Here is a 24,191-nt window from a genome sequence, read left to right as displayed (position 1 = left end):
ACGGATGAGTAATTATCTGATTCTCCGCACTGCTTACTAAGTGTCACTGATTCTCATTGTTGTTTGTGGCTGTTCCTCTTTTCCTGTGCTCTCTTATGGGGATGTATCACATGTATACATTTCCAGTGCTTGGACCTTTGGGAACAGATCTGGTGTTTGTCATTCGAGGTGGCGGCTGAGTGATTAAACCAGGGTGCTGACAGAAGGCAGGGCCCGCAGTCAGGGCTCCTTTCCTTTGCCTTGGATTCCTGCCGTGCTTGGCAGGGGACGGGGCTTGTAACTCGGGACACCTTTTGGGTACAAAAGTCCCAAACTGAGGCTGGCAAGGGCAAGCAGCCAAACCTGAGTTCTGACCACAAAAATAAATAAATTAATTAAATGAAATACAAGGAAATGGAATAAAATGGAGAGGGGAAAAAGGGAGGGAAAAAAAATCCTGTCAGCCGCGAGGAGCGCGGCGGGGCCGCACCCCCATTTGCCCCGTCTCCATTTCGCGCCCGGCCGCCCCCCGCCGCCCTGCCCCAAGATGGCGGCCGCCGCCCCTCACTAAACATGGCCGCCACGCCCCCACCGGCGGATCCGGGAGCGGGCGGAAGCGGAAGCGCTGCCCGCGCGCGGCCCGGTGGCGGCGGGGCGGGAGGCGGCGGCGGAGCGGGGCCCCGCGGCCGTTGCCAGGTAACGGCGGGGCTGGGCCCGGGGCTGGGCCTAGGCCTGAGGCGGGCGGAGGCTGCGGCCTGCGGGCGGCCGGGAGGGCAGCGCCGTGCCGCGGGGTGACCCCTGGCTCCGGGACACGGCTCCGCGCGGCGGCTGCCCTTGCCGTGGTGGTGCCCGGGTGAAGGGTTCGGGCTCGTCACGGGGGCGCCGTGAGGGAGAGGTCGGTGCCCCCCGGTGCGCTCCTCCGGTCGCGTCCTTGTTTAAATTTGTAATTAGCGGGGGAGAACACGCGTGGTTTCGCGCTTACACGGGTGCTCCTGGGTGCCTGGTCACTTTGAGGTGACTTTCCCCGCAGGCACGCCATGGCAGAAGCCGCGGTGTCCCCGCTGAAGCACTTCGTGCTGGCGAAGAAGACCATCACTGCCATCTTCGACCAGCTGCTGGACTACGTCACCGAGGGAGCGACTTTCGTGGAAGGTTGGTTTCCATCCCCGACGCAAGGACCTAGTCTGTTGCCTTGAATTTGCTTTGCAGTAGCTCAGTGTGTGTTACCATACAGCGCCATGTGCTGTTCAGGTAAACGTACACCTTCAGAAATCATCACGTTTTCACTTGATGTTTTCATCTCCTGCTAGCAGCAGCACTTAGGATGGTTACATCCTAATAAAATCTGCATCGTGTGGCAGGTAGCTTGGCCTGCCTTCCACAATGGTCAAAGCTGAACTGCTTCAGCATTTACAGTCTTCTTTCAGTTTCTTTTATATAGGAAAAAAGGACAAACAGGCTCTCCCACTATTGAGCAGGAAGGTAGATCAACACAATATAGTGCAAAAAAACCACGGTTACACCCTCGCAAGTTTTAGCAATGTGGAGGTGCATGTGTTGCCACACAGATCTGGTTGCTCATGTCCCCGGTGAGCTCTGCAGTGAGAGGACAGCCCAGTCTCTGGGTGACAAGATTTCTAGAGGGGAGCTTCACAATGAGTGGGGCATATCTGAAAGCTTGTGAACATGGCCTGGTGTGCTGAAAGGGTCATTCAGATCATGAGATGCTGTCATGATTGGTTTTATTTTTAGCAGTTAGAGACTGTGGATTCACCTGCAGCAATTTGTCGTGATTTCACAGGTGCTGTGTGGACTTGTCAAATGATGGAGTCTAATATCAGATTCTGTAGAAGGGTTTTGTTCATTTTGTTTTACCACTATATAATAAAAATTTGGACAGATCTTTGGCATGTGAGGTACTGATAATCTAGATCTTGTGTCCATAAACATGTAATCTGTTTTTTTTTTTCTTCTTCTTCTTTCTATGTGCAGCAACATACAGGAACCCAGAGCTTGAACATGTAGCAACAGAAGATGAACTAGCAAAAATACAGGCATATAAAAAGAAGCTGGCAGTCATCGGTGAGGTGCTTTCACGGAGGCACATGAAAGTGGCATTTTTTGGCAGGTAATGAACGAAATTACCAGAACTTAATTTGATCTCTCTTGTCTTTCAGAGCTTAATGTTCTAATTCCAGTGCATATAACCTACAAATAAGTTCTTCATTACAGGATAATCGTTTGAAACATAATACATAAAAGCATGCTCACCCTTACCTAACTGCTGTGATGCCGTCTTGCGCCATTTGTGTAACTGAATTATGTGTCTTGTTACATGTTCTATTGATAAACTATTTAAAAAATTGTTTGTTTGTTTGTTTTAATATGACTTCAGAAGACATGAGTCGGTTGTCTTTCACACATTTTTTTTAACATGATGGCTTTGTTTGTTTACTGGACTATTGTTAACAACTTTTGTTTATGTTTATTGTAAGTACTGAAAACTAAACTTTGAGCTGTTTATGTTTCCACATATAAACAACTAAAGAAAAACAGTCTGTTAGAGAGACTTGCCTTGTGTCATTGGTTTAACAGATCCGTGTGATCATCGTTAGGAATAATAGTAGCAGTGTGTTATATGGCTTACAGATAAATCTGAACATAATATGAATTTCTGCTGCCATGAATTACTGACTAGGGAAAGTTCTAGTTCAAAGTCCTTGCTGGTAGTATTACAAACGGAGTATCAGGTCTTTTGCACGTTTAGGTAACACTTCCAAAGTTACTGATTTGTAATCTAACTTCAGTTCTAAAACTAAAAAAAAAATATATATAGCAATTAATTTTTTTAAAAAAACTTTTGGTCACCTTGGGATCATTTCAGCTGTATTTTTATTGTTTGTTGCAGAAAAACAGGGAGTTAAAGAGAAAAGTTTCTGTTGCACCCCAGAATATGTTGCTACATACAAAGTTTTTCAAAGTTTTTGCTTTTTTTTTTTTTTTTATAGAAATGCTGTCAGGTTCTTGGACCCAAAGCACTGAAGTTTTATGTATCTCTGTTTGCTTTTAGTTGTGCTGTGTTTTGCTTTTCACTCTCATCATAGTGGAGAGGTTTGAAGTTTTCACTGAGTCTTAACGCTTCTCCTAAATGTCTGTGCACCACACATTGTGCAATTCTCTTCTTGCAAATTTTGGACGGTGTAGAAATAGGCCGAAAATCAGCCTCACTGAATGCAAAGTCATATGTTAGAGAGCGAAATCCTTCCAAGAGATTAAGGTTCCAGTGCTTTCAAATGCTTTTATGTGACTGATTAGCCTGGTGTCTGTTAGCCCAGTTTGCTTCAGGAAATTTTTTATTTTTATTTTTATTTCCCTGTGCTTAAATTTAACGTGCGGTTACTTCTATTTTCTGGAATATGACTCTTCATGTTCTAATTTTTAAAATTTTGTAATAGCATTGGAAAAAAAAATGTGTACAGTAGTGTTTGTACCCTTGCTTTTCTAAAAATGGTTCAGCTATTTAAAGAAAAACAATAAAAGGATCTGGGATAAATAAATTGGTTTTATCTCAGCCTTGACATTTCACAAAGTTAAAAGTTGAATGCGTTTACAAGTGGCAATGTTTGTTAAAAGATGCTTTTGCAAGTTCAGTTCAGGAAAGAGAGAATGAATGTAACCTTAACTCCCCCTCTGACATTCTGAATACATTTGTAAGCTGTTGTACAATGAGCACTGAAGTAGCTCCAGAAATGAATTACAGTCCACACTTGCTTTGTACTGTTGTGTAAGAGTTAAGCCTCAAGTCTCTGTGGGTGAGGGGTAGGGGGTTAGAGCAAAGTAGGGCACTGCGGAGAACTTCAGGTTCTTGTGGAGCTGAGGAGTTGGCACGCAGTTCCATTTGGTCAGTAAGATTTTGGTTAATTTGCTTCTTTCCTTCTGAAATAAGGACAAGACTCAGTTTCACGATTAAAAACGGCATTTGCATTATAAGGGTTATAAGTGAGAAATAAATTTGAATTTTTATTTTTAGCACATTGCTTCACGTCTTCCTTTGGAGGTCTTCATTAGGCTGAGGTTATTGTCAGTTAAATGATCTGAGCGTGGTCCTTCTCTGCCCCTGTCATGCAACCTTTTCCTCATGTCCTCTGGCATCCCTGGAATTCCCTTAGCTTTGCTGTGAGAGGCATGTGGAATAGTTACCTGATCAAAACATGATCCTGCCCAAAATGCTCCGCAGATTTTTAGTCAGTCCTTTTCTGCAGGGCTGCCAGTGCTGGCACAAAGAAACCGGCAGGCTGCCCCCTGATGTGGGACAGGGTACTGTGACTTAACAGTTGTTTCAAGTTGGTCAAAGGCATCATTTTAGGCTAGATGCTTCTTCTGGTGCAGATTTTACAAATGCCGAATGTAGATTCAGGTATGGCAGATACAGGCATGCTTCCCAGTACAGGTTGGGCTTGTTCAGCTGGTGTGAGTTATGCAAATGGCAATTTGCTTTCTTGCTTGGGTAGGCAGTGTTGGTATCAAGAAAGATTTTTGGAATTGCTATTCAGATGAACTTTTCCTGCACTTTCTACTATTTTCTGGCAAGCTGTGCTACTGGCTTGATGCTGAATCACTCCAAACAGCTAGCAAAATCTGGGTCTAACGTGGTTAAAGGGGGCACGTTCAGTTCAAAACAAAGGTGTGTTTAATGCTGCTGTACTCTGCTCAAAGTGCTGCTATTTTCTTACCCTCTAGAACAAGCAGTGGGAAGAGTTCGGTCATTAATGCCATGCTGTGGGATAAGGTGCTGCCCAGTGGGATCGGCCATACAACTAACTGCTTCCTCAGCGTGGAAGGGACTGATGGAGATAAGGCTTATCTTATGACAGAAGGATCTGACGAAAAGAAGAGCGTCAAGGTAGAGCTCTTGAATGACTTCTGTGAATGATTTTGAATTATTTCTGTACTTTTCACGGTATCCAGTTCTCCAAAGACCTGTCTGTTAAGAACAGTTTCAAGTCTAACTCATTACATATTTTTAAGTTCTTATTCAGGAAGGAATAACTAATAAATGAAAATATTCTACTTCAAAAATTTTCCTGGATATTTCAAGGAAAATAACTAGCATGTGTCTCCTTGTGGCATAGCTTATTTTGAGAGATCTATTTTTACAGACTGACAGTAAGTTCTGTTACTTGCTGAAGATTAGGAACATTGCTCTCATTTGGCCTTACGGCGCTTACCTTATTTAATTGCTCACGTTAATGTGTTAAACCTCTGAGGCAAATTTGTGCCAACTCTCCGTATTGCAAATTCTAGCCCTGTAAGGAATACCACTTTGTGGCTGCAGTGAAACTCCTGTTTGGTTTTCAAAGCACAGCTCATTCTTTAGATGGCAGTGAGTCTGAAGAGGTTTAAAAAATAAATTAAAATTAACAAATATTCACCTGAAGTATGAACTCTGTTACTCTATATGACAGGTTTGCTTGAGAACCAAATTCGGGTTGTTTACAGACACGTTTGTGGTGCGTATTGCATGTGTGTCTTCTTTATGCTCTTTATAGACGGTCAATCAGCTTGCTCATGCACTTCACATGGATAAAGATTTGAAAGCTGGCTGTCTTGTCCATGTCTTTTGGCCCAAGTCGAAGTGTGCCCTGCTGAGAGATGATTTGGTTTTAGTGGACAGGTATGTTCTCTGTTTTAATAAGGACTTTCTCAAATAAATAAACCACTGTAATATTTATAAAGAGGTTTACTGTTTGCTTGTGGTATGGCTACTGGGCTGCAGGATTATTGAGAGGCTTTTTTTTTTTATATCAGTAGTGCAGAGTTTGTTCTTCTGTATATAGTGCTGCCTGTCATCGCTCCAGTGATGTTGGCCTTGCAGCAGTTGGAACACACAGGTGTCTTGTGATCAGCTGTATAAAGGACTAGCTTTTGGCTGAGTACACTGCCACTTTTAAAACAAACACTATGGGAGCATGCATAGGGTTGTTGCAGCAACTATAAACCTTCTGCGCATTCCTGGTCCTTAAGGGCTTCAGACTGATCACATGAAGTGCAAACAGTCTGGACTTCGTATCTTAAAGCTTCTTCTAAGAGTTGCAGTACCTGCATACCACAGTAATGAGTGCCTGCAAAACAATTGCTGTAGTTGGTTCTGTGCGCCCACATGTTGGGATTGTGTTTCCCATTGTTTGTGTATAAAAGAATCCTGAAAGATTTAGTTTATCTGTGTCAAATGTCAGTATTCCAGGCCTCTTTGAGCTATAAACTGGTTTAAAAAAAAATAAAAAATCAAACTGCCAGGTGATCTATACCTACTAAGTGAATGCAATAGAGATTTTATTCTTGAGTGAACTTGTAAGTAGTGCTTTTTGTTGCATCTCTAATCTTGCACCGTTGAAATCACTGGAAGTTGTCAGTGTTTCTGGGGTACAAACTCAGATCTCGTGTCAGTACTAACGCCAGCCTGGCTGGCGAAGGCTGGTGCTGCTTTGTTTGACGTACTGATGGACCTCTGAGCTTACGCAGTTGTGCTGTTTCCTTGGGGACGTCTGCATAGCAGAGGTGTGCTGGAAGCCCAGAAGTGATCCTTGCCTGGGTATGGTACTAGACGTGATTTAATCTGCACAGTCTTGGTTGCTAAAGGTGAAATCTTAAAAGAAAAGAAAGCAGCCTGAAATCTAAGAACAGGTACTCGTAAGAAGAAAATCACCTTTTATATAAAGCAAATTTGAACCAGGAATAATTGAGCTGTTGCCAACAGGACGTGATCATCTTCCACTTAGTCCTGAAAAACTGACAGCATTATAGTCCTAATTTCATTTTAATTGTCACTATATTATGCAAGCTGTGCATAGATCTATTAATTTAATTAGGCTTTTATTAATGGAAAAATTTTTAATGAACAACTGTTCTTTTTGGTTACAACCTAAACATGGGATATGGGGAGGAAGACCATTCTGTGAGACTGCCTAGATTTCTGACAGACTGCCTGTTACTTTTTTAGCTATTACGATCTGCATGTTTATTCATTAAACTGCATCTTGTAATGAGTAGATGGTCTAATGAATGATACGCTAAATGGTAATGAACTTTTTCTTTCTTTGCCTTAAGCTTGAGTTAAGCATTAGACTATAGATATAAAAATTCATGACTTACGATAAGGTTCTTAGGCAATCCCAATCTATTTTCATCAGTTTCTAAAAATGAATCGCTCCTTTGCTGGATAAATACAAGTTTGTGGTCTCAATTTTCAACAGCCCTGGCACAGACGTTACTACAGAGCTCGACAGTTGGATTGACAAATTCTGCTTAGATGCTGATGTGTTTGTCTTGGTTGCCAATTCTGAATCAACTCTCATGAACACGGTATGGCGTGCAATGGTTTTACATTGGTGTTTTGTTTAAATATTCAGCAATTCCACAACTGAAAGGCTGCCATTAGTCCTTTACAGAAGCTCCATGAAGTGCTGCAGGTGGATCCCTCCTTAGGGAAAACAGAACCTGGTTTTTACCAGCTTTGCTTACACTGACTTGAGCATGAAATTTGTCCTTTCGGTTTCCCTTTTAATAAATGCCTGTAGCACTTCTCTTGTTTTCCAGTTTGTCCATATTTCTCAGCCAAAGAGATTTGTATGTATTATCAAATAAATCAGTTACAAAGGATTTCACATACAGAAGTTCATGAATATACATGAAGTAGGTTAAGGAAATTTTTCTTGTTCCTTATGTTCTTGCCTTGGAAGGGGGTAAATTCCCTTAATATACCTTGTTTTGAGGACAAGTGCTACAGGTTGCCCTTGTAGGACTTTGTGCTTTTTCATATGAAGATGCTAGCCATAAGCAGTCGTGTTGCATGGAATAGCTGAAGATGTTTTAACACCTTTATTTTATAAAGCCCTGTCTCAAAAGAGAGAGAGAACCTCCGTACACCTTGCAGCCTGAATATTATATGACTTGTAGAAAGAGAGCATATAAGGTGGCCAAATAAGCTGTTCTGATATTCAAAACGTGCCCAGAGATTTGCTTTAATTTTATAGTGATCTCCAGTTTTGACTAAACTTCTATAAGTATTATGAATGCACACAATTTCAATATCAGGTTTCTGTGTTATTGGTTTCTGTGTTAATAGTGTGCATGCCAAGATATTGTGCAACACTATTGGGAAATCTTGGAGATTTTTATTAAGCTTCCTGTAGACAAATAAAATGCTCATCGTTGTTCTGAGGATAGTTCTGACATTTAGTGTTTGAGCTTTCTAATTATTGAGGCAGTTTTAATGCAATAAGGGTCTGAATATGCAGACAGTGTTTCCTTGCATTGAGTAGAAATTCGAGAAGGTGAGTTTAAAGACAACCAATTCCGTTTTCTGATCTGAATCCATAAAGACTTAAATATGAAAGAGATCTGACTTAAAAGAAAAAAAGAGAATTTTGGCAATATTCAAGGCAAAGACAGGGTTTGGCACAACTGCGGCTGTATCTTTTCTGTTATGCCACACAAAGGGCGCTTTTTGGCCTATAGTCTTGCAATTTCTTTGAAGCATAAAACTCTTCATTTATTTATTTATTTTTACAACTGTCATGCCTCTAAACCCTCATTTAATACTGAGCACCTTGTTAGCATTAGAATCTAGAGGTGAGTGGTATCCAGGGTGCATATTGGAGGGGAAGGAAGTAGATTCTAGTTGTGGCTGTGGGGCCTTGACTTGAGCAAACAATTTTTTTTCTCCTTTTTTTAAATTTTAATTTTTCAGCTTAGTAGACATAAAGTTGCCTTTAACAGTTGTATAACTGCTCTAAAGCATTTGCATTTTGCTTTGCATTGTGGCAAATGGTAATTTCTTTCTTTGCCTACACAAGTTTATCCTTCAGGTTAAACATATGGTAATTATGTTCTCATCTTGCTTAGGCATTATTTTTACCTTTTGCTGTAACTGGTTTGAGAATATTTGGCAGCTGCTATACAGCCAGACGTTCTCTGCATAAACACGATTTTTATGATAGTCCTTCATAAATTCTCATTAAACTAAGTTCTCGTTTCTGCATCAGTAATCTTGTTTCGCATACTTACTCCCCAAGTGATGGAGACTTAATGTATCTCCAGCACAGTGTCCAGAATATCTGATGGTGACCTGCTGCAGGTTCAAAAAGCTTGTAACAGCAGAGATCTTTTCTGCTAGAGCTGTGCTGACTGGGGATTCACTCCATCGTGGTTTTTACCTACTATGTCTGCAGCAAATAGATGGGTGGTAGGTGCAAGAACGGGATCTAAATTATGTTTTCAAGCACGTGCTTGTTTTCTTGCTGAATGTTCCATCCTAAAAAAGGCTTTTCCCTGTGGCTCAAGCCATAAGATGCAATTCAAACAGGAAATGTAACTAACCTGTAGTTCAAGCTAATATTTTCTTCAACCAGATTATAATTAGAGATGACGAATATAATATAGTTTATGGGTGTAGAAACTAAATTTGGTGGGTTCGAGAAGAACATGTTGGTAGTACAGAAAAGGAAGACATCAGTTTTAGCCAGGCATCTTACTTCAAAAAAAACAAAAAAAAAAAAAAAAAAAAAGGAAATACAGTAATGTTTTGTGTGCTCCTTCCCTTTCTCTTCCCCAACAGATATTGTGAGTGTATCACACAATTGCTAACAAATTTAATAGAAAGCTATAAGAATTGAAGGAGATAAATTTTTGTTAGAGTGAAAGCAGAAGGAAAAAAACAAAAGAGCAAATTATGTGACAGATTTATAGAAGAATAGATTTTTTTTTTGTTCCAGTGTTTTCTAAAATACTTGTTTTAGAAATTTTATTAATTGTGCCTACTTTTAGAGAAATTAACGGCAGCTAATTGATGTCAATTCTTAGCATTGGCTTCAGTTTTAGGATACTTAATGACTTTTGAACTAACATAAGCCTTTTTTGTGCTGATTATCTGTGGGTTTTAATGCTAAAGAGTTATTTTTAATATGAATCTCTAAAAAAAATCTTGTTTATATTCAGAATCTGTTACAGAAAAATGCATGGCTGTTTTGGATGTTTGGGAAGTTTTCTGTTTGTGTTTTAATTCTTAGGAAAAGCATTTTTTCCATAAAGTGAACGAACGGCTTTCTAAACCAAACATCTTCATCCTGAATAATAGATGGGATGCCTCTGCATCAGAACCAGAATATATGGAAGATGTAAGTGACTTGATGGCTCTTATTTGGAATTATTTTTGTATATTAAAAAAAAAAAAAGACCTGCACATGCATGAAGCATGCTAAATTGTTTCAGTGATACAGGTCTTAAAATGAAAACACCAGCTTTGCGTTATAGTAACAGGATAAGTTATTAGATCAGAAAATGGAAATAACTTGCTGGTCCAATTCAAACTGCAGCATATGCACACAGGTAACACAATGGGAATCTTGCTTAGAACCTTTGTTTTCCACAGTAAGCTTTGTTTTAAAAAAAATCTTTGTATTGTCGTTTAGTTTTGTAATGGTAGCGCAGCTCTGAGGTATTGATTTGACAGTGGCTCAATTTTTGCCTTTTTCTCATGAGCTTTTTACCTTTTCCTCAGGTGCGCAGGCAGCACATGGAGCGCTGCCTGACTTTTCTAGTTGATGAGCTCAAAGTTATTGATCCTGTAGAAGCAAGGAATCGCATCTTTTTTGTTTCAGCAAAAGAAGTTCTCAGTGCCAGGAGACAGAAGGCCCAAGGAATGCCAGAGGGTGGTATGTAGGAACTCTCGCTTTTCCTCAAATACAAAAAAAAAATCATAAAACCTGGTAAATATTTAAGATACAGTCATTGTTATGCTGTATTGTTCCCTTCCTTATGGTCTGTTTTGTTTCACAGGTGGAGCGCTTGCTGAAGGATTTCAAACCAGATTCCAGGAATTTCAAAATTTTGAGCAGATATTTGAGGTATTTATGATGGGCATTTTAGACTACCTGTTTTATTGATGCAAAGGTAACTTCTGTTTATGCTTAGCTTAATTTTACTGAGCGTTACCAGTGTGAACAAGTGTTGGAGTGTCAGGTATTGAAACTGTGTGACAGCTTTGCTTTATCTTTCATCTCTGTTCATGTGTTTTCACTTCAAATAGCAGGTTAAAAAGAAGTATTGTTTAGTGAGAGAAGGGATCAAAACTGGCCTTTAAGCTCCTGTTTAGAAATCTCAATACCAATATAGTCTAAAAGATACAAAAAGAGACTGTGCTCTTAATGGCTTATGGCCAGTAGCTGACAGAAGTTTTTGCTGCTCAGGAAGCCTTATTCTATTCTGAATTTGTTGCTGTGTAATTAATTACTGTAATTCAGGATTCGAACAGTGTAACGTGTTGTGTTTCACTGATGTAAAACTAAATATTTACTTGCATTCTTAAAGCCAGAGTTTTAAAATTATCATCATTATCTACCTCTTAGTGCTGATACTCTAAACACTAACACTGTGCATCCTCGTTGCTGTACAGAATCCATCCTTCACCCTCAGTTTAGCCGCATTCATAGCTGGAGTTTACACCTGCTTCCAAAGTAGGTCTCGCCAGATGATGCTGATTTCTGTGTGATAGATTTAATTCGTTTTGCGGAATGTGGTAACTCTGAAGCTGTTCTTGGTTATCTTAAGGTGGCATCTTGGATGTGCCTCGATTGTTCTGGGGGGGTTTGTTGGCGCATCTCATGCAACACAAGCTTGAAAAGTATGACTGCGGTTTCTATCCAGCAAATGCTAGAGACTGCTCTTGCATGCCTCAATCAGTAATTTCTTGTTCTGTATATTTAAAAATCAAATTACCTTAAATTTTTTTTTTCTTTCATTACAAGCAAGCACATATGACCTTAGTAAAAATTGCAAAAAGGAAGAAAATGTCAGACTGAAGTTTACATTCAGTCTTTACCCATGCTCTTGTAGTAGATGACTGAGTTGTTGAAATGATAAGTTTAGAATACAGGCAGGGCACGAGTCCATGTGACATAAAATTTCTTGTTTTTGTAGTGCAACTACTTGTTGTAGCCAAACTTGCATTTTTGTTTGCAGTTTTAGTCCCTAGAATTATAGTAGAAAACTTCAAATCAGTAGGAAAAAAGTGGAAATTAAGCTTATAACTCAATTACTGCCATGTGTTTTTGCACTTTTTTCTACAGTCTCTTACAGTTATGTGGGCAGTTTCCTACGTTACAATAGCATTTCATTTGTAAGCAAGGCTGATACTTAAGTGGTTTACCAACTCTAAAATCTTCAGATCTAACTCTCAAATTACTGGCACTTGAGCTGATAAAGTCACTGATAACAAAAATGTGCTGATGTTTACCAGCACTAGGTCATGTATTAACAAAAATGTTGTACGTCAGGTAGAATTTTCTGTGTTCAGTCTGGGAACAAAATTCTACTTGCTACCATGCTTTATGCATTGCTAGACAAAATTTTGATGGTGTTTATCTGTGAGTACAGCCTAAGCACTTCTCGCTAAAGCATTTTGGATTTACTTATATTTCCTGACAGAGGAGCTGCAGGTCCCAAGAATCGTGGATTACACTCCAGTCTGTGAAAGGGAAGGGGCGAGAGCAGGGATGCTTCTGTCTGTTCTTGTCAACAATTAACCTTCCCTGCCTCAGTCTGTCTTCCTTGCCCTTTGCTCCTTACCCTGTTCGGGTGCCCTGCTCAGACTTCCCACGTCTCTTGCTCTCTTCCATCCAGGTCATATCTCTAAGCTGTCTCCTCACCTCATTTATGCACCTGTCTGCTTGTTCCCACTGACTGTATCTGCTGTGTTTGCTCCTGCTGGGTTTTCTCACCGTGATTTTTGTCTTCACTGCATTAAAAACTGGCCAGCTTCTTCCTCTTTTCCACGAGTGCTGAGAGGGGGAGCTGTTACTTCTCCAGTACTCCCAGTTTCGGGATTTTAGTACCAGTTCCCCAGTGGGAAAACCTGTCCATCCCGAGACTGGTAGGAGCTTAGTATTGCTAGAATCTTAGAAAGTCTAGAAGCAACCTTTCAGTGCTAGCTTGCAATGATAATAGGAAAATTTCAACCATTCATGCTGTGGAATAATGGAAAGTAGTTTGTGTATATTTTTTTTTCTGAAATTTTACAATGAGATATGTAGAAATACCTTATCAAAATGACCAAAAAAACGTCTTGTATCGTTCACCGTATGTAGTAGTCTATAGGGGATATTCTACATAAAAACAAAAGCCAGTGTGCCTCAGGTTGTGGTGTTTGTCGAGTTGCTTCACAAACCTGCTAACAGAAATGGTCTGGGAAAGAGGGAGGCAGGGCAGAATAATCCCAGCTGTTACTCGGAGTCAGTGACACAGCCTGAATTAGTGTGCTACTGCTGAATCCTTCCCTAACACCGTATGGGATTATAGCAGGCTGTGCACTAAAAGTCTCTCTTGCTGTACTGGAAGTTGGCTGGAAGGTAGCTGGTTTTGATTATGCTATTGAAACACAGCTTCTATCTTTGTTTCAGTAAATGTTTATTTACAGACTATCAGCAAAAATGTTACTCTCCTCCTCTTACCTTTCCCAGTCGTATAATTAACCTCTGTGTTTTTCCTAGTGCTCTAACTTGGATTTTCTGGTTGTGTTGTGAGTGGCTGTCGTCCTTTTATCTACCACATACCAATGTTGGGAAGACTTTCCTCTGTGTCTAGTCTAGCTCTAACAATGTGCTGATATTTCTGAAACTCTGGCCTTTCATTGCTGATTTCTAGATCTGCTTCATCGAGGAACAGGGAATATATTTCACCCATTTTGTTTATTTTGCTTTGATCTATTATTTGTAGTTAGCTGAAATTTGTTTTTACAGCATATGCTAAGGTCATAGGCAAATCTTTACAAAGCAGCTTAAATGCTCCGAAAGGTGTATGCACAGATAAAGAGCAATTAACAAACAAAAACATCACCACCACCAAGAAAAAACAGATCTGATGCAAAGGAACTAGGTGCTTGCTTTCCTTCCCCTAATACAGAAGATGCTGCTCTTTTGTGACCTACGGCAGCTTGAGCTCCAACGCCATTTATTGGCTACATAACCCATGATGTGCAGTTGCTTTAAAAAATCGAAGTCTTAATTTACAGTTTGCAACAATTGATTTGCTTCTGCCCAGGTTGAACATTTGCATATCTTTTCAGTCGGTGTTCTTTAACTGTTCCTGTACGATATTGGAGGTTGCAGATTCATCAGAAGCTCTCACTTCAGAGCATTCTCTGCTGATGTGCTTAACACGGCAATAATCTGCAAAGGAGCTAATATTTTAAGGACTACTTAGCAACTTTTCTGTCTTGTGAGATAATCTTTGTCTCCTATTCCTAATTGTGTATTTTTGCCTGGAGAGTCAGTGTGACATGAGCATGTAAAATTTGTGTTGACACTGAAACGAAGCTGGAAGCTAAGAGTATTTATTGAAAAACAAACAAACCACAAGCTAGGCAATATTGCCAGCATTCGTGTTAGAGTTTCATAACTCTAAAGGGATAGCTTGGAAAATTTTCAGAAGAGCTAGCTTTATCTTATGTAGACATCTGAGTTTGCTTTTTCTGTTTCCATTATTTATTTATTTTAAACAAAAAACCTATGCACATTACTGTGAATGAACATGGAGGTACAGATTTGCTGCTGTAGATTAATTTGAGATTTCAGTTCTGTTCTCTTTTGATTTCTATACACTTTTTCTCTTTTTATTTCCCATGGGTTTAAGTTCATGGTAGTAGCAGCAAGTGCTTTCTGACAGAGAAATTCCAGAAAGTGTTGGTATGGAATTGCAGTAATGTGTTGTGGCTTGGGCCCCTCGCAGGAGTGTATCTCGCAGTCAGCCGTGAAAACCAAGTTTGAACAGCACACTATCAGAGCTAAACAGATAATAGATACTGTGAAAAACATTATGGACGCCATAAACGTAGCAGCAGCAGAGAAAAGGTAGGTGGGCTGGAGGGCTGGTTGGTTGTGGTTTCTCCAGATCCTCTGAGGAGCCATGTCTATGCTGGTGGTTTCCTTGGGCCATTATGGACTGTAAAAATCACTTATCTCTGTTGGTAAGAAGTAAAGAACTTCTCTGGCCTGTCAGTCGCACTCCTGTTCACCTGTGTCTGGGACTTCTGTATAGGGCTCTTGGTTTACTTTGTTATTCCCTGTTAATGATTTGCAGTCTGGGGGTTTTCCGATCTTTTTTCAAAATTATTTGAAATTACAAGTTTTCTCTAGTTGTATCCAACATCTCAGCAGTGATGTTTGGGCCTGCATAGGGAAGGCTAATTATTAAAGGCCTTTTTTTCTCCTCCCTCTATATTTAGTTGTAATTATGTACAGAGGTATACACAACAGGTGTACAAAAGTATTCCAAGTCCAAATGCTGCTTTTTAAGATTTATCAAAACCCAGTCATTGGCATCATGTTCAATCAATGCAGCCTGTAAATGTGCCTGTAAACTCAATGCCTAAATTTCAGTCGTTCTGAAATAGTGTCTTTGCTTTGCTCAGCCACTGTCACTTTGGATTCTCTTTGGCTGTCAGTAAACCATAAGCTAGATGGTTCGTGCCTGACGGTACGTGCTTGTTTCATTTTGGGGAGAATACCTGCTGGTGACGGTGATTTCCTTTCTGCTCTGTTAAGAGTCCACTCAATGGAAGAGCGAGAAGATCAGAAGGATCGGTTGGACTTTGTTCGAAATCAGCTGAACATTTTGACAGAAGATACTAAGGAAAAAATCAAGCGTGTAACTGAGGAAGTAGAAAATAAAGTAAGTAAGGCAAAGAGGACAGTTTTCTAGTCAAGTAAGGAAGCGATTTATTTCCCTTCTTTAAATTCTAGCATACTTGGTAGGAAACCTGTTTGATCAGGTGAGTTTGTTTCCGTAAGAGGGAGTGAATTATATCCAGTCTTCTACTAACACTCATCAGATGTGTAGCATGTGCCTTTTCAAAAAAAAGAAAAGGAAAACGACAGTCCTTCCTGAATGTCAGGTAATTGGGTTGTTTTTTTTCACTCTGGCTGGAAAAGGCAGGAGAAACACAATTGTTTTGTCTTTCAGGTCTCCTCTGCCATGACCGATGAGATCTGCAGACTTTCAGTTTTAGTTGATGAATTTTATTCAGATTTTCACCCTTCTCCTCAAGTGTTGAAGCTCTATAAGACGGTAAGTTCTCTTGCATGGGCTTGAAGCCAGGCTCTTTGTCTGTCTTACAATTTTTACTTCTGTATTTTCATAATTTGCATATCATTTTATGCGATGCTTCATTTAAGCACTACATAATTTGTGCTTTGTGACATGCATATTTGTTTTTTAAAGCCACAACAAGTTGAAAATATTTTCTGCTTTGTCTATAGAAAGATTTTTTTCAACCACCTCTTTACTAGAGTTGTTATTGAAACTAATTCACTGAAATACTGCTTTTGTCTTCACTTGTATTAAATTAAGACCTTACATAAGCAATTTCCACCACTCCTAAAATGAAATAGAACAAAAAATAAAAGGAGTTTGCAAATACCTGAAGTTTTATTTTTTTTCCAAAAGCTTTGTAAAAAGAAAAAAAAACAACACACAAGTTTTCATTAAATACTAATTTAAAATTTCCTGCTCAAACTTAGTATTTTAAAAGAGCGTCCACCTGTAAGTTTAATCTTTTGCTCAGCTTTTGCTGCCAATGAATGTCATAACTCCCACCTGTTTCAACCTTGTTGATCCCATGGGAATGCTGTTTCTAAGGTGGTCTGCCCTGTCCTGGCTCTGCAAAATGCGCGGAGCAGACCTTCGTAGCTGTTGATGGCAGTGGCTTATCTCTACCAGTGAAATCGCCTCCCATCAAATGATGACAGGAAATGCTCTGACCTGTGGTGGTGGTGTGCTCTTCATTTGTGTTGAAAACGCAGGCTTTTCCATAGGCCTTTTAATGATTACAGGCCTAGAGAAATCCTCTTCGTGTCACTTTAATTAGATTTTCAGTCACAGTGTGCTATTTAAAAGTAGGGTATTTTCATGGTAACCTGCTTTTCTTGCCACTGCAAATAATAGCATTAGTGTTTAACATGTTTCTGAACTGTATAATGCCATTGATGAGCTGAATAGAAATTGATGAGCATATGTTCTTTCTGAAACTTCAGGAACTCAACAAGCATATAGAAGATGGTTTGGGAAAGAACCTGGCTGATCGTTGCTCCAGTGAAGTCAACCAGTCAATGCATCAGTCACAGCAGGAAATGATTGGTAATATGAGGAAGATAAAATGTTGACTTCTTGTTTAGAGGAAGACAATTTAAAAAAAATATGCTTTAAAAAAATCTTTATGATCATGATTTAACGTTAACACTAAAAAATGGTAAAGGAAAAGCCATCGTAGATGAAGACTGTGTATTTAGCCCAGTACTTTGTCTCTGGTATTAACCAGCACAGCTGCTTGGGGAGAAAAATAATGAGCCAGGGTAAATAGAGTGATCTGTCCCCAGCTGAGGGACTTCTGAACCGGAATACTTCATCTGAATGAAGGGTTTAAGCAAGTAATAATAAACCTGTCCTCTGGGAACTTGCCTAATCCTCATGTAAACCCATTTATACTTGTGTCTTCCACAACAGATTTATGAAATACGCTAATTAACAGATAATGTTTTTACAACACAGGCTTCTCTCTGTGTCCCTCCAGATTCTGAGTACAAAACAAGGGTAGTTTCACAAAACCTTTGTGCTACAGTCCTATATTTGGCACTCTGTGTTTCTGAGGTGTTGAGTTTGTTTTGGTAATAACTTTATTGCGTATCCAGTTCTGCTCTGATCTGTTTCCGGTAATAAAAGATTCAGAGCGAGATCATTTAATTACGTGATGCCTTCTTACTCAATAACAATTACACAAAGCCATCTTACTCCATAACAATGACTTTTCTGTATGGTGCCACCAACAGGCTTAGTCCATCCTTACCTTTTGACCAGAGTTAGAGGTTTTTTAGTTAATTTGTCTTTTTTTTTTTTTTTTTTTTTTTTTCCTGTGGTGCTTCCTCTACGCATTGATTTTATGTGTCTGTTTTATCAGAGCAATAAATTGCTTGCTCTGTTAGGATCGAGACTGCTAAAATGCCCACTGATGTTTTTTTTTCCTTATTGTTTTGTTTAAAAAGTCAGTTTAGATTCTTGGTAGTTCACAAAGCTAGTCAGCAGGAAAAGGATTCTACTTGTGAATATGCTGAAGCTTTCAATGTTACCTCATCTTTATTCTTCTGTTTCGTTTTTAGAAAATCTGAAACCGTTGTTGCCTTCTGGTGCTCAGAATCAGCTCCACTTGCTAATTCCATGCAGGAGGTTTGACCTTAGCTATGACCTAAACTGTCATAGTCTTTGTGCGGATTTCCAAGAGGATATCATGTTCCACTTCTCCTTGGGATGGACTTCACTTGTAAACCGTTTCTTGGGTCCTAAACATGCTCAGAGAGTACTACTGGGACTGGCAGATCCAAACTTACCAGTGAGTGTTTCAGAGACTAGGCTGACAAGTGCCTTGTTTTACTTTATTGAGGTTATATTGATTTTTATTTTTTATAACTTTATTAACTTCTGCTGTTTACCTGCTTGCTGTTACTTTCCCTTAGCCCTGTTGTGTGAAATACTTTTGGTGAGGGTTGTTTTTATTTGATTATATTCGGGGTTAAAAGGGAACAAAAAACCTTTCCTAAACTTCCTGCAGATGTTATCCGAGTTCTGTTTTGCTTTGGATTGAACCCTCTGGTTAACCTTTTGATTTGTAACTTGGGCATTCTAACAGCAGAGCCAGAGTCCAGGACAAAAATCGTATTCCAACCTGGTCCCCATTTGGCAAGGAACTCTCAGAACCTCTTCTGCTTATCAGGAGCAGACTTCTGTGCTGAAAAGTTCCCTTTAAATGAATCAAATCCTGAATATATGAAAACAAAATAAAAACAATCTGCTACATAGTCCCGTGATGCTTTTTACTCAGGCTGCTGTATTCCACTCTTCTAGATCCCTCGTCCTTTAGCTACCACCCCGTCTGCTGCCAGCCTTCCTGCCCTAACTCCAGAGAACACACCACAGGATGATTTTATGGTTCCCTTGGTAATGAGTTTAGCTTCGCTGACATCACGGACCTCTATGAGCATCATCGTTGTTGGCGGAGTGGCAAGTAGTCTTAGTACCATTCACTGTCCTGGGAGTGATGGCAAAGATGAGGCCATTCTCTGCTGTGTGGGGTTTTGTAACGTGCAGCATGGAGCATGGAATGGCTTATTGACAGCTGGGCCAGATGTGTACACTGGGTATGAGGAATCAATTTGTAGTGAGAAAATTGCTCTAATTACTTTGAGCATAGTTGGACATGTGCTGTATTCTATCTCTGCGTTGGATGATTTGATGGTTCCTTACATAGTTTGGAATTGGTGGGAGCTTTATTTTCTCCGTCCTCCTTCATTAGAATGCAGTGAGGCTTCTGTGAGGCCCTGTGCCAACAGCGTATCAGCGTATCTGGGTATAGCTGTATTGCTCTACAGCAATACATTGCCCAAACTAATCTGGTGAAAGGGCCATGCAGATGACATAAAAATGGGTGGAATTCGATTTCTTTATAGTCAGGTTACTGATTGCACTCTATAGGGCAACTCTTACATTAATGGTTCTTCTTTTCCAGATCTGGAGAACAGTAGGCTGGAAGCTCATCTCTCTTTCCCTGAGTATGTATGGGTTGTTGTATCTCTATGAGAGGCTAACTTGGACCACTAAAGCAAAAGAGAGAGCCTTCAAGCAGCAGTTTGTGAACTACGCTACCGAAAAGCTGCAGATGATCGTCAGTCTTACGAGTGCCAACTGCAGCCATCAGGTGCAACAGTGAGTATGAGAGCGGCGCTGCCAGGCACCCAGGGAAACGTCGGGTTGGCCTGGGGTGGGCACCGGCTGTGCGTGGTGTGGGGAGGCAGCAGAATGCCCCTGCAGCTTCAGGGTCCCTTGGCGTTTATCGTGAGGGACACACACAATGTTGTTAGGAGGGGGTTTCTAGAGTGTGAAGTTAATGCCTGGAAAGGGCAGTGCATGCCTCTTCGTGTGTATGTTTGCATGTGAGAATCAGTCTTAGACTCTGTGCAACACTTCACTGCAAAGACATGGGACTTAGCTCGGTTCCAGCAGAGGCTGAATTTGTCTGCTTTGAGGTGAGCATTGAATCACTTCAGACTGTGAGCCCGGAGTTGGTTTAATTGTGAGCATTTGTTCTGTTTTCTGCCTCAAGTGTTGGTATGGCCAGGTTTTAAGCAGCTGGTCATGGTTCTTCTGCTTCGCAGAAAAGGAACTGAAGAGACCTGAGCTGTTCAAAGTTTTTTGTGTCTTTGCCAAATGTTTTTCCACCTGTCTCTGCAGAGTAATGTTGGGTGACTGGCTCCCGCAGCCTGCCCTGTTGAGTTTGTTTTGATTCAGTTGTTACTTCAGCAGAGTAGGCCTGCTAAATGAGACCTCTAACCAGCAGGGTGCAGAACACCTCTCCTGTGTAGCCCAGGCAGTGCTTTACTAGCACAAAGCTCAGCTTCAGATGAGGAAAGAGAATCATCCCCGTGTCCAGCAGCATTGTGTCTCTGTGAGGACATGGACGAGCTGGACTCAAACCAAAGCTCCAGTGAGGTGAAGTAGAGATCAGAAGATTTGTCTGCTCTGTGGGAGAGCCTGCTTGCTGTCCTGGGGTGGTGTCAGTGTTTTGTTGTTGTTTTGTTTTTTCCTTTGTTTGAGAAGGAGTCTTGGGACCTAGCTTGGGAACACAGGACCGAAGAGGCAAGTAGGACGGGGGTGTCTCTGCACGTCTGGGGCACTTCTCCTACTCACCTTGCCCTGCAAAGTGCTCACGTGCCCCTCGTGAGCAGAGCACTCAGTGTGGCACGGGCTGTGGCATGAGAGAGCACTTGGCTGCTCGGGGCACGTGTTCCTGGCAGCCCCAGTCTCAGACTCAATACCTGTAGGTACTCAGTGAAAAATTGCCAGGCGTGATGTTGGCATAGACTGAACATTTCTATGTTCAAGGTTACTTTTTAAATGTGAAAAGTACCTAATTCTCCTGATTTCTGCTGTCCTGTAATCTTTCTGGCAGCTGGAGACTTTGATTGCCGTGTTCTACATGCTGCAGTGCTGCCATTTATCACGTATTATTTTTGTGGCAGGCATCTGTAAACTCTGACTACAAACTTGTTTTTCCTTTAGGGAAATGGCAACTACTTTTGCCCGGCTCTGTCAGCAGGTGGATATTACCCAGAAAAACTTGGAAAAAGAAATCGATCGGCTTTCCAAAGAAATAGATCAGCTGGAGAACATCCAGAGCAGCTCCAAGCAACTACGGTAAGTCCGGGTGTGACCGGCCAGGAACCAATTCCTAACCCTGCTGGTCGCTGTGAGGTTGGTGCTTACTGTTACTTCAGGCTGAAAGCGAGGTCATCACAGGGGCAGAAGGGTTATGTGCCCTGTAGCTAGGTGGCTGAGCAAAGCTCCCAAAATCCTCTCTTAGTCAATCTTTACCTTACTGTGTTGTATGGGAGACAGCAGGAACGTGTCTTCCACGGATAGAGTGCTGTGGCACCTTCCCCAGGAACCCTTCCCATAGGAGCAGCCACACTGCACTGAGCCATTCCGTTGAGTACCTTTTTTCTTTTATTACCAGCATCAGGTGTTTACAGAGCAGAATTTCCAGCAGTGAGTGGTTCAGGGACTCAGGAGCAGCCTCATTCTTAGTCTCATGTTTTCTCCCTGCTGTAACCTGCCCCTGCTGCGGGCTGCCCCTTGGATCTCGGGCACTGACGAGCTCGATCAGATCAATGCCCAGTGCTGCAAGAACAGCCTGAGGGGGTGGTGTGAGGAGCAGTGCTGAGCGCCTGCCTGATGCTGCAGAACCTCTAAGTTAAATGCTGAGGGTGGGAAAGGTCCCGGTACCAGGGTGGTCCCGGGGAGACCTGGGGGAAGAAGCAACCCCTGGCAGACAGCTGCTGGCCTTCCGCTGCCTGGCCTGGTGCTGCACTTGCAACATTCAGGGCTCTGACCAGGTTTTCTCAGCGCTGTGGGTTTGCGAAATAGAAGTCAAGCACTTGATGTGTCTTGTGGTAGTGCTGCACTGAAGTAAATTCACTGCTTTTGTTTGTTTTACAGAAACAAAGCCATTCACCTTGAGAATGAACTAGATCGCTTTACAAAACACTTTCTTCAAAAGAGTAAATAAAATATCATTGGTAACTTTCCCGGTGATCCTTTGTAGGACAAAGTAGAAATTTTACAGATGACACTTCTCTGTGGAGTTGCATGAAATTATTATATTTTTAATGTTACTTTGATTACACTTAATTATTATAAAACTGGTTTTGAACTCTGATGGTGAACCAAACTTAAGAGCTGTGGGACTTAGAGTGTTATGTTTGTTTTTGCTGATTTTGGGTTAAGAATTATCCTTAAACACTAAATTTCTTTGGGCACTTGACAATAAAAACCCATATCCCTTTTGGTTTTCATTAATATTTAGCAGTGGCACTCACTTCCTGGCATCCAGGAGGAGTTTATGCAGGGAGAGAAAACTTAACACTGTTATCACCGTCTCCTGTTATCAGTTGACGAGGAATAGCCAGGGAGGAAGGATGCTGCTCTTTCACTTACGGTTGTTTTGTTTTTGTGTTCTATTGAAGGGAAGTACAAAGTCTAGCATGGGGAAAGGACTCTTTGACTGTTCTAAAAGTGAGTGAAATTTTGTCGTGGAGCGGTTCCTCTTTGAATGGAAATGAAAGATGCTAAACTGTACAGCAGTCACTAATGAAATGCAGTGGCCTCCAGTCACCCTGCTGGCTACTGCGTGTAGGTAAGGTGGCATTGATGAAGTAAACGTAGTTGGTGAAGGGGTGGAAGGGTCACTTGCCTCTGAAAGCACTACTGGAACCTGCGTGCAGGTGAGCTGCAGGCTGGTGGGGGCACCACCATGCAGAGATAGCGCAGCCAGGGGCGTTTTGGGCACAGCGCAGATGGAGGCTGCGCTCGACAGTTTTTGCTCATGTCGGGTCCTGAACAGCTCCTTGGCGCTGCCATAGGGCAGAGGTCTTCGAGGTGAGGCCTATGACAGGTACGTTTGAGTGGTTTTACCATTGCTCGCCCCCAGCAGTGCAAAGCCTCTTAAAATTGCTGCTGACATCGGCAATCACTTAACACCTTCATATTTTCTAACCAGACTTTTTAAAAATAACTTATTTTGAAAGAGAAAGCCTTTTCAGAATATTTATATATTTTTATGGAAGTATTAATGTGAGTAAATGAAATACTTACAAATGAGTAATAGCAATTACTAAGAGGTAGAGATTTGTTATTTTCCAGTGAAAAGGGCTATCCTAAAAGGAATACATTTTAAAAGCTAATGCTAGAGAGGTAGGTTATTAGTAATTTGAAGACTAAGAGCACTGTTTCCACCATGATGTATTGTGGTGTGTGTTTTTGACTGTGCTAGCAGAAGCATGGCTGTTTTGAAACTGTCTTTAGCAGTATGCATGAAGTGTCTCAGGTTCTCTGAGGGAAATAATTGTGAAATATGAAAATGATTAACAGCCCAGCCCTCTTGTATATGAGGTTACAGATATGTATTAATGCTCTTTTCTGGAGCATTTTTTTAACGGACATTGTATGAAGATAAAACTTTAAATGCATGTGTTCTATAATTATTTATTAAAAAAATATTGTCTCCCCTTTGCTTTAGTAAAATTATTTGACAGCTGTCTCAAATATGAAAATTCATGCCACTGTTTTCATGTGTACATTCTAGGACAAAACCTATAACTTTTGAGGTTGAGTTTTATGTGTGTGGTTTTTTTTGTTCGTTTCCTCCAGCAGACTAGCAAGCTGTGCACTGTATTTGGGGTTTGGAGAAAGTAATTAGAGCTACAGAACCGGGAAATGGCTGCTCCTTAAGAGAGCAGTGCTGTGCAACACAAATGCTGATATTAAGAATGAGTAAGTGTTGTAAAGCCTAGTTTTTCCACTCCAGGACTGGTGGCTAACTTCCAGCTCCCTTTATTGTAGTATTTGCAGGCCCTTCAGTTTATTTAGCCTCTTTCTTAGGCTGAAAAAAAAAAAAAGCCACAGTCCTTTGAGGGGAAAAAAATCGCCTTAATCATTTGTTCATAAGGGCAAATTACTTACTTGCATAACATTCTGCTGTTCAACATGCACATGTAACAGGCTCACCAAAAGCAAGAGCAGTTGATGTTGTTGCTCTCTCCACTTCAGAGCCACTGCCA

The 24,191-nt window shown here is 40.9% G+C and overlaps 1 protein-coding gene across 1 annotated transcript; it reads left to right on the top strand.

Moving 5' to 3' along the window:
- Window positions 1-599: 599 nt before the first annotated feature.
- On the top strand, window positions 600-24,191 carry MFN1 (mitofusin 1). The gene is made up of 18 exons (XM_084291978.1): window positions 600-675; window positions 1,010-1,131; window positions 1,972-2,107; window positions 4,720-4,882; window positions 5,529-5,653; window positions 7,233-7,341; window positions 10,047-10,154; window positions 10,538-10,691; window positions 10,816-10,883; window positions 14,761-14,882; window positions 15,576-15,702; window positions 15,994-16,098; window positions 17,064-17,166; window positions 18,183-18,412; window positions 18,925-19,080; window positions 19,586-19,782; window positions 21,136-21,270; window positions 22,072-24,191. The coding sequence occupies exons 2-18, from the start codon at window positions 1,017-1,019 to the stop codon at window positions 22,139-22,141; spliced, it is 2,223 nt and encodes a 740-aa protein (XP_084148104.1). The 5' UTR covers window positions 600-675; window positions 1,010-1,016; the 3' UTR covers window positions 22,142-24,191.

Source organism: Netta rufina (assembly GCF_964035555.1).
Source record: "Netta rufina genome assembly, chromosome: 9".
In the NCBI taxonomy this organism is placed as follows: domain Eukaryota; kingdom Metazoa; phylum Chordata; class Aves; order Anseriformes; family Anatidae; genus Netta; species Netta rufina.
This window is presented reverse-complemented; position numbering and strand designations above follow the sequence as displayed.

Bases quoted from the DNA above. Each gene is read 5' to 3' on its own strand.
- MFN1 (XM_084291978.1), top strand. From the start codon at position 1,017: ATGGCAGAAGCCGCGGTGTCCCCGCTGAAGCACTTCGTGCTGGCGAAG. The intron at 15,703-15,993 runs GTAAGTAAGGCA...TTTGTCTTTCAG, and splicing joins CTGAGGAAGTAGAAAATAAA to GTCTCCTCTGCCATGACCGA. The intron at 19,081-19,585 runs GCAAGTAGTCTT...CTTCTTTTCCAG, and splicing joins TCATCGTTGTTGGCGGAGTG to ATCTGGAGAACAGTAGGCTG.